The 10,859-nt window shown below is 41.0% G+C and overlaps 1 protein-coding gene across 1 annotated transcript in view; it reads right to left on the bottom strand.

Moving 5' to 3' along the window:
- Nucleotides 1-482: 482 nt before the first annotated feature.
- The window catches only part of FBXO3 (F-box protein 3), a 36,500-nt gene continuing 26,123 nt past the window's right edge, over nt 483-10,859 (bottom strand). The window contains exons 7-11 of the mRNA XM_075927668.2: nt 8,633-8,717; nt 6,701-6,823; nt 5,563-5,678; nt 3,937-4,127; nt 483-1,555 (exon numbers count right to left, since the gene is read on the bottom strand). Coding sequence (XP_075783783.1) covers nt 1,430-1,555; nt 3,937-4,127; nt 5,563-5,678; nt 6,701-6,823; nt 8,633-8,717 — 641 coding nt within the window. The 3' untranslated portion in view covers nt 483-1,429. The remainder of the gene's footprint in view (nt 1,556-3,936; nt 4,128-5,562; nt 5,679-6,700; nt 6,824-8,632; nt 8,718-10,859) is intronic.

The raw sequence follows: 10,859 nt of genomic DNA, 5'->3' as shown, positions 1-10,859 counted from the left end.
AGGAGCAAGAAGAAAGCAGGCAAGCTGTGTATTTCCCTGTAGTGATTTGATAGAGATATAAAGGGAATGGCCAAGCAGTGTCTTAGTAAGTCCTTAAAGCAGGGAGGAAGTGGGGAGAGGGGAGGAAGAGGAGAGAGAATCAGCACCTTCTGCACGCGCTACACAGCACTCTCTGTCCAAGCCCCCTTTCACCATCCTGGACCGGTGGGGTTGTACCCCCAGCTAGCCCCTGGTACCTACCTGGTTGCCTGCTGCTTATCACAGCAGCCTGCAGGAGAATCCTGGGAGCCCAGACGGAAGTGTGCTGCCCTGCCTTCAACAGAGCACCACAACCCGCCAGCTTCTTATCAGAGCAGCACTAAAGTTGCAACTTACTTTCATCTCTGAAGAAGGGCAACCAACTACAACATCGCACTAGTTGTGACTTTTCTGCAACTTGCTCTACTCGTATCAAGAAAAATAGTTCCAAGTAACATTTAGAATAAAGGAGGCAATATGTTCATTTTAATGGCAATGGAAACAAAATTAAATGATAGAACAAATATTTCTTTAAATAAGGCTTTTAGACATCTATGTATTGTTAAGCCTCAATTATGAATCAAGAATAATTACAAAAATCCACATAGGATTCAGGAAAACATATGATAATACTTAGTCTTGCACAAAATTTGTGTCACTTACCACAAAGTCAGACAGCAAACATATAAAGAAAAAACAAACAGTATTTACAAATTTATACTATGTAATAATTGAGAAATTGCTTATCAGTTAACAGCACATTATGAATTATACTACACATTCCAAAAGGCATATATCTGATCATCAGATATTTATTATAAACTAAGCCGAAAGACAGATTGTCTGAAAAATAAGTTTTGTTTCATTTCAAACTTATGCACTCAGTCATCAGAATTTTCTGGTATTTGTATGTTAATATAAAAATGTATCAGAGCACCTGAGCTAACACAATGGCGTTACCCAGGCCTAACTCCAAATTCCATTCATTCATAGCAGAAGTTATCAACTGGAAATCAGTGTGAAAGACCATCATGCACTATTTTGCAATCTGTTCTCTCTGTTGCTAAGTTTTAAATGCTTGTATAAAAACAAATCCCCATACCATGTTTGTAATATGACCATAAATAGGAAATAGTTAAAAAAATGTAAGATATGATTACCCCTATACTGTCACTGTTTTACACTTTGGAAAAAAGTGAACAGAACAAGCCCTTTCCCTCCCTCCCCTCTTTCCAGAAAACACAAGCCCTGTAGTCCTATCAGATGAAACTTGAACTGGCACCAACATTCATGCTAGTTGTCCTGCAGTGGAAAAGAAACAATTCAATTACAATATTCAGAAACTGTCTTATGTAGTAGCCCCACAAAGTTTAATTTGTTCTGTGACCAACAGTTTTTTTTAGAAGATTAATCAGGTATGACGTGGGCAGCGTCCAGAAGGGGCAGGAATATCCAAGACTCTACGTCTGTCTTCATATTCATCAGTATCTGTTGAGTCTTCATCTTCATCCATAGCATATTCATTATGATTAGTTTCCTACAAACAAGACACCTCCATGTTTAAGTATTTAAACACCTCCTAAATCTCACGCTGATTAAGTGCTCTAACAATGTAACCAAATTAAAACCAAGATGTCATTTACATCACATTTAAAAAGCCAGCCTCAGATAAAGTCTAATTACTGCAAATAGTAAATTACTGCTAAATCAGACTTGTTTTCATGTATCAGTTTTATAAAATCGTAATCTACATGGCAATTATATTTCTAACCTGTTAGAACTTTTATTGATAAACTAAATAGACCAGAGAGAACAGAATTTGGCTCACCAACTACTGGAATTGCACTGAATCATCAAGTACTGTGGTTGACAGGAGTTAGGAAAAGTTTGCTGAAGAATTCTGGAGGCAAAGGCTCCCCCCTCCCCTCCCCCCACACGTTAGGCTGTATGAAAACTTACTCGAAGTGCTAACACACTTCACTTGGACACTGACACTATTATGCACTTAGAATCTTTAAGTAGGGGCTCTGTGCGCACTTGTGCTGATGTAAAAAACACTAGATCAGTCAGCTGTGTTTATCAAACAAATCACAAAAAAGCATGAAAATGGTGAACTTAGAACTAACTGACCTGGGTTAACTAAGCCTGTAAAAACAGCACAACCATAAAAGCTAACCCAAAGAGTAATTAATAAGTTAATTATTAATACAAAAGTACGATGTCAGCCAGTCTTTAGCCTGTTCACATTATCCCTTTTAAAATATTTTTCACAAAAACAAGTTATAAAACATGAATAGGGTATATTCAGACTAACAAACCCCTCACAGAAAATGCTCTATCATTAGCCTACTACCAGCTTGACAGTCAGTGAAGTTCAACTCCTCTGTCCACTGAAACTGTAACAGAGTGGGAAGGAAAAACCTGGTTTGTCAAGCAGGAAGATCCCAATCTATTTAGGGTTTAATGGATACAAATTAGACATCTTAGATTTAAACTCTTTTAGATTCAAAATGCATATTATAGTTCCATATGCAACTGACAATCAAGCACTGCTTAAAATATAAATCGCTATTTCACACAAATTTTTCGACTGATTTAAGTGAAACCTTACATGGAGTGTACTGCAGTAATCCAATCATGAGGCAACATGAATACAGGCAGTCCCCGGGTTACGTACAAGATAGGGACTGTAGGTTTGTTCTTAACTTGAATTTGTATGCAAGTCAGAACTGGCGTCCAGATTCAGCCGCTGCTGAAACTGACCAGCGGCTGACTACAGGAAGCCCGAAGCAGAGTTTCTCTGCCCTGGGCTTCCTGGAATCAGCCACTGATCAGTTTCAATAGCGGCTGAATTTGGACGCCTGGGACAGAGCAGCTGGGGCCCTGCCGGGTAGGTCCCCGCAGCGCCGCACCTCAACGCTGCGGGGACCAACCCGGCAGCACCCCAGCTACTCTACCCCAGGTGTCCCCAAGTCAGCTGCTGCTGAAACGGATCAGCGGCTGATTCCAGGAAGCCCGTGGCAGAGCAACTCTGCCTCGGGCTTCCTGAAGTCAGCCGCTGGTCAGTTTCAGCAGCGGCTGACTTGGGGACGCCTGGGGCAGAGCAGCTGGGGTGCTGCCGGATTGGTCCATTAGCACCGAGGAGCGGTGCTGCCGGACCAACCCGCCAGCGCCCCAGCTGCTCTACCCCAGGTGTCGTTGGCGAGAAAAGCCTGGTCTGCTTTGGGGGGGGGGGGGGGGGGGGAGGAGGACTAGCTGCGTGTCCCCCCCCAGCAGACCAGGGAGACGCGGGTGGCAGGATCGCCGAGACGCGCCGCGGTCCCTCCTGCATCCTCCACGGCTTTGCTCCACGTCTCCCTGGTCTGCTAGGGGACCCCCCCCCCCCCACCCAGCAGACCAGGGAGACGCAGAGCAGCTTTTCTCGCCCCGGAGGACGCGGGTGGCGGGACTGCGGCGCATCTGGGCGTCCCGCCGCTCGCGTCCTCTGGGGCGAGAAAAGCCCCCTTCGTAACTGAGGATCCGACATAAGTCGGATCCGCGTAACTCAGGATTAAATGCAGGCAGTCCCCAAGTGATAACTGTTAGAGTCAATTCTATTTTGTTATATTCCCTTGGCTACAAAGATCACCTCAAAGAAGTAAACGGAACTCAAATTAGGGGATAGGATTTTTTTTGAGGTGTGTCTCACTCTCTCTCACTCTCCATATGAAACCATTTATCTCCAGGTTTAGTAATTCTTGTTTTTGTCCTTTCCCCTAATATGAAATGGTTTACATTATAAGAAGAAATAAAATAAAGTTATAAACTGGAAAAAGTATCAGCATTATTGAGTCTAGTAAGATCTATTTCTAGAGAATGTGTTTTCTGCAAAAAGGTTAGCCTAGCTCAAATAGTAATGCCAACTGCACCTCAGCTTACCATGCGTGCTGTAGACACCTTGAATGTTGGGCACACCATATGAAATCTGGGAATTATGACATTAAAGAACTTGTCCTTATAGTAGAGACAATGAAAGGTATAGTATCCTTCCATGTATCCTGAAGTAGTGGAGAAGGTAGTACAGCTGGTATATTCGTAAACTCTACCTGGGCTGATTATTGGAAATTCTCCTGGGGAGGGGAGGGAAAGGGGGGCGGGGGGGAGAGGAAAAAAAAAAAAAGCTATTTAGAGTTTTGATTTTTATTTTTTTTAAAAGAATCAATAGTACATACTTCCCCTTGCAATATAGAGAATTGCAATATAGAGAATTTCTACAGATGTTAAATTCAGTTAGCGTTCTGCTGGAGCACACAGGTAGTAAAAGTTTAAGTGCTTTCTGTAACTGGACTAATACAAATAGAAAAAAATAAACTTATTTTAACAAATTCTATTTTAATTAACTTTCTAGTGACTAATTACAGGTGCATCGTTTTCAGTCTCAAGTGAACAGCAGTTTTTTTTTCCTGAAGAACATTATTCACCAAATCTGAAGTGCTTAACTTGTTCTACAGGAGTCAGTATAATAATCTCAAAGGGTATGTCTACACTACTACCCTAGTTAGAACTAGGGTGGTTAATGTAGTCAATCGAAGTTGCAAATGAAGCCCGGGATTTAAATATCCTGGGCTTCATTTGCATCTTGCCGGGCGCCGCCATTTTTAAATCCCCGGTAGTTCGGACTCCGTGCCCGCGGCTACACGCGGCATGGAGTAGGTAGTTCGAATTAGGCTAATTTGAACAACCGTTACTCCTCATGGAACGAGGAGTGACAGTAGTTCGAATTAGAAAGCCTAATTTGAACTACCTACTCAGTGCCGCGTGTATTCGCGAGCACGGAGTCCGAACTACCGGGGATTTAAAAATGGCGGCGCCCGGCAAGATGCAAATGAAGCCCAGGATATTTAAATCCCGGGCTTCATTTGCAACTTCGATTGACTACATTAACCACCCTATTTCGAACTAGGCTGGTAGTGTAGACATACCCAAAGGGAGAATGCCCAAACCACATGATGAGGGGGAGAGTTTGGTCTTATTTTTTAAAAATCAAAACTACTGCTACTAATTATTTCTAAACACAAGAACAAGTACTTAAATCTTCTGACATGCACTTATGTTAACCTTAATACCTAGATTAAAAAGCCAGATGGCATAAGAGACTTCAGGACTCTTAGTATTAATTTGTATTATCAAAGTCCTCAGGAGCCCTACTATGCTAATTGGTGTATCAAAGGGCAGTTCCTTCCCAAAGAGCTGACCATCTATTTAAAAAAAAAAAAAAAAATCTTTAAATGGTTTGACTACTTACGTATTAAATACAGATATGCCCAACAATTTAAAATATTTACCCAAAAATTATATTAAATTATTTAAAATTGAAGTTAATGTTTAATAATTCATTTGCACCCCATATGAGAAAGTTGAACAGAGAACATGTTTGCTAAGATCAGAGAATAGCCACCATCTTGCATCATTACAGAGAATGGCTTTGCCAGAAATTACAAAACTTTCTTATCACTGGAATGCCCCAACTGTTCAAATGAAAAATCAAACTCTCAGAATACATACCAACAACTCCAGGACCCTGAACTTCTTCTACATCACCTTTGGCATTTGTTATTCTCCAGTACCGACTATCCAACTGACAGGCTCTCTCAGGAAGAGCATCTTTGGACATCTCAATTCTGTAAGCCAAATCAAAAATTGTTTACTTAAAAATGAATTACTTAAATGTCTAAGACGACCATAAAATGGTCAAAATACTATCCTATGTTCCCTACTGCTTAGAGAAAGCGTTAAGTTCTAGTGATGTCAACAGACCAAAGGAGGAACACAAAAGGTCTAATCCCAGTTTAAGTATACCTCTTAATTACCTATGTCTCCCTAAATCATGACGACATGTGACTGTTTGTGTTTGCCAAGTGATATGAACTATATATTGTTAGTGAAAAGAAACTTCCCAACTAGAACAATAAAACCCATTCCAAGTTTCAAAATAGTCAAGTAGCCTTTTATTTAAAGCTATATTAAAATATGTACATTGCATAGTATATGCCAAGCCCCTTTTATACATGGTATCTAAATTAGGTATGTGAAGGACTCGTCAACTATCCGGTAAGCAAATGTTTATTTGATAGTCGACTAGTCACCCCGCTCCCCCTCCCCTTTCTGCTTCTGATGGAGGCACCAAGGGGAGGAGAAATGAGGGGTACTTCAAAGCCGCAGTGCCACATCGAGCCTGGGGTCAGTCCCCAACTGACCTCAGGCTCAGTGTGGCACTGCTGCTTTGAAACATGCATGGAGCCTGGCATCAGGCTCCTCGTGGCATTTCAAAGTGGCAGCACCACGTGCAGCCCAGGATCAGCTGGGGACTCCCCGCTAACTCTGGGTTGTGTGTGGCACTGCTGCTTTGAAATGCCGCGGTGGTGTTCTAAAGCTGCAGCGCAGCGTGGAGCCTGGGGTCAGCGGGAGATTCCCCAGTTGATCCCAGGCTTTGGCGCTTTTGCCTTTGAAGTGTAGCAACAGCCCTATCGACTAAAAATACATTGACTATTTGATTAGTCAATTACCTGATACTTAACATTCTTAGTCTAAATATACAAATTTCATCATACTTTTGAGTACCATGCATTTGCTCAAGTCATGAAGCTTGAACCCCAGACAACTCTTCTCTGTTACCAGAAAAGAGAGCCAATTTGCTACTCACCTGATTCTGTAAGTGAAGAAGTAATGAGGTGGGTGTACAGAACTAAGTTCAGGTAGAAAAGATGTGGAGACTGAAACAGTAATATCTCCTGTTGTGGCCACACACTCCTTATCATGAACGTATCTGTGCAATAGAAACAAAAGAAATTTCCAACTCTTCATCATGAAGAAACTCAATTTCACACGTTCAATAAAAACGCTAAAAGGATATTTTTGAAGATTAAGTATTCATAAACTATGCTAATTGTATTCTGGATTATTAAACCTGAGATTTTTAAAAAATTAGTTATTCTATATAACATTAGCTCTAAATGAAACTAGTCAGTTTCATTTTTATGACTGCACTACAATATGAGTGCAATGCTTCCTTACACCAGGAGAGCAGGTCTGCATCCAAGCAAGGCTGTTTTGGTTGATTTCAGAAATGTCTTCATGCAATTCTTCATATTAGGTTGTATACACATTTATCCTGGAGACCCAAAATATGGTTCTCACAGCATCCCATTAACCTTAAGAGGAACTGTTATACACCAGGGGCTCTCAAACTTTCCAAACTACTTTACTCCTTTCAGGAGTCTAATTTGTCTTGAATAGCTAATAATCGCACAGAATAACTACTTTTTTTTTTTTTTTTTTTAAGTTTCAGGTTTAATAATCCAGAATACTTAAAAAGTGTCACAGAATGACTAAAAAAACCCCTCCTACTTTGGCATTTATCGTATAATTATAAAATAAATCAATTGGAATATAAATACTGTACTTGCATTTCAGTACACAGTATATAATACAGAGCAGCTGTCCCTAAACTTTATTATCTTCTCCCCTGCCCTCTGTTCTTGCATCATGGCATGGGGTTGGAAGCGGGGGAAACAGTGCACAACAGCTGAGCCTGCAGTCAAGTTCAGCTCCCAGCCTTATCCCCCAGTCTTGGCCCTGGACTGGGAATAGGGCTGGGATGGAGTCAGAAACAGAGCTGGGCATGCTGCTGCAGGGCAAGACTGGAGCAGAACTCAGGACACCACATCCACCAAACCTTCCTCCACAGTACCTGGAGGGAAGGGGCACGGACAGGCCCATGCCCCATACTTTGGGGACCTGATATAGTGCAGCATAAAAAAGTCATTATCTGCAGGAAATTTTAGCTTGTATTTACTTTGCTGGTGTTTTTTTATGTAGCCTGTTGTAAAATGAGTCTAATATTTAAATGAGTTGATGTACCCCCTTTACGTGTACTCTTGGTTGAGAAATACTGTTATACACAACCAAAAGAACATACTAGAGAAGTGTACTTTGAGCTTCAAAGTAAATCTATCTTGAAAGCTTGGGTAATTGAAGTGGAGTATCACAATTCATGTATTCAATACAACATTCAAAGTAATGGCAAATAGACGAGATCACTGCAAGAATCCCTTATTTAAAATTTCAAATGTCATTTGTTTACCAGTTTTGTTCTCAGGATATTAGATACAAAGTGGATAAGGTAATATTTATTAGACCAACTTCTGCTAATATAAGAGAAGCTTCTGAGCCACAGAAAGCTGCTCTTCAGTAAATTCCTAAATGATCTACAGTTGTATCTTCCTTATTAGCCCTCCCATTTTGCACCTCAAGTTCTAAGTAGTCAGATGGGTTGGAGCTGGCATTAATCACTATCTCTTCAATGTCATATTACTAGAATACTAGTTCTAATATTTCCAGTAACAAAGCAGGATTAAATTAAGCCTCTTGATCCTGCAGCTACAGCTGTTGTATATATTATATACGTCTTCTCTCCATCCGCATCTGTTAACCTTCATGCCAACCAATCCACACCCAGCTGTTTAGGGGTGATTTTCTCTGAATTGTAATTATGCTGCACTTAGTATTGCACTGCACTTAGCACATACTTAGTACTCTGCCTTTCATTATGCTGCACAGAGTAAAGTGACAATACCTGAAAATCTGGTCCCTGATGATGGGATAGCCACCTGTTACGACATTGTTTACATAAGATGTGAACCATTCCAAATAAGAAGTTCCTAGATGCAAAAGAGAGAACGTTTTTATTTCATCAGTACAGTATAATTTCATTTTTAAACATAGGTAATATAAAAGCAGTAAGCCTGGATATCAACAATTCCAAGACCACTGCAGTTCAACCACTCATTCCTCACTGCTCTATTCAAAACAATGAAGATTGCTTTTACTGGGAACTGGATTGTGGCTTAAATGGTTTGCTTGTTATCCTCCATTCACTTTGTCACTGCTAAAATAAGACTATAATTTTCAGGCCAGGAACCATGGCTTTCTATTTATATTGTGAAGCACTAGCACAATTCTGGATATGGTTATACTTCAATAACTGCCTTTTAGACCTTTCCTGGTGCTGCTATTAACTGATGTGGCAAGGTTGGTTTTACAAGTAATGTAATCACTACATCTATTTCCTAGGCTCTATACTCCACAGTTAATCCAACATTCTAGTTGCTAAGGCTGGTAGGTAAATTACTGGACCTACAAGCTTGGTTTTGGTTTACAGGTATCTAAGTATATACAGGTAAGGTATTAACATTTATAAGAAGTCTACCAAATGTTAAAAGTTTGTGTACTCACAGTAACAAAACTGGAAGAATGTGCAACATGCATACCTCTTACCACCACAAGCTCAGAGTTCTGGGTTTGTAAGTCAGTCAATAGAGAAACTGAGATTTTAAAAAACCTGCAGTCGCCACTTTGTGAGCAACTGGATTTATTGGGATTAGTAGAAAATTTAGTAATTGGACGGATTCAAACCTGACAGACTCGTTTTAATGAACCAAGTCCTCAAAGAAGAGACATTTTCTGGTCTGTCTACAGGGGAGGCAAAGTAGGTAGCTGCCCTGGGCCCCTGTGATCCCAACCAACACCACTGTTACTGCAGAACTGATGGCAGCCTGAACCCCAGGTCCTTTAAATTGCTGCTGGAGTGTTGCAAGGCATGCTCCAGGCAACTCCAACAGCTGTCTAGGGACAAGTCACATGGGCTACGTCTACATTGGCCCCTTTTCCGGAAGGAGCATGTTAATTTCACGAGTCGTAATAGGGAAATCTGCGGGGGATTTAAATATCCCCCGCGGCATTTAAATAAAAATGTCCGCCGCTTTTTTCCGGCTTTTAGAAAAGCCGGAAAAGAGCGTCTACACTGGCCCCGATCCTCCGGAAAAAGTGCCCTTAACTTTGAAGTAGGAATAAGATCCTCCGGAAAAGGGTGCTTTTTCCGGAGGATCGGGGCCAGTGTAGACGCTCTTTTCCGGCTTTTCTAAAAGCCGGAAAAAAGCGGCGGACATTTTTATTTAAATGCCGCGGGGGATATTTAAATCCCCCGCGGATTTCCCTATTACGACTCGTGAAATTAACATGCCCCTTCCGGAAAAGGGGCCAATGTAGACGTAGCCATGGTGTACTGTAGGCAGAATTGAAGGTTGGCTGTCCCCATCCCCACGCCTTCTGGGAGCATAGAACTGTACCCGTCCCCATTTCCCTCGGCCCCCTTGAAAATAAGTGATGTGTAATTCCATTAATTCAATCAACATATTAAGTGTCTTAGTAATGGAAAATAATAACTCTTTAAATTTTGGTTTATATTACTGATGTGAAATATCAAATAGAATCACAGCACTGCAAGAAAAATTGAGGTCATCTAGTCCAGTCCCCTTCACTCATGGCAGGATCAAGTATTCTCTCCATCATCCCTGACAGGTGCTTGTCTAACATGCTCTTAAAGGCTCCAATGATAGAGATTCCACAACCTTCCTAAGCCATGTATTCCAGTACGCCATCCTGATAGAAAGTTTTTCCTAATGTCTAACCTAAATATGCCTTGCTGCAGTTTAAGCCCATTGCTTGTTGTCCTGGCCTCACAGGTTAAGAACAATTCTTCTCTCTCCTCCTTCTAAGAACCTTTGTATGTACCTAAAAGAAGTGTTACGTCCCGTATCTTTTCCAGACAAGACAAATCCAGTTTTTTCCATCTTCCCTCATAGCTCATGTTTTCTAGACCTTTAATCATTATTGTTATTCTCCTCTGGACTTTTTCTAATTTGTCCACATCTTTCCTGAAAAGTGGCACCCAGAATTGGACACATTATTTCAGTCAAGACCTAATCAATGCAGAGTAGAAACAAAGAATTACTTTGTCTCTT

This window comes from Pelodiscus sinensis, chromosome 5, assembly GCF_052426305.1.
Source record: "Pelodiscus sinensis isolate ZL-2025 chromosome 5, ASM5242630v1, whole genome shotgun sequence".
Taxonomy (NCBI): domain Eukaryota; kingdom Metazoa; phylum Chordata; order Testudines; family Trionychidae; genus Pelodiscus; species Pelodiscus sinensis.
Note: the sequence above shows the minus strand (reverse complement) of the source record. Positions and strands in the feature narration are given on the sequence as shown.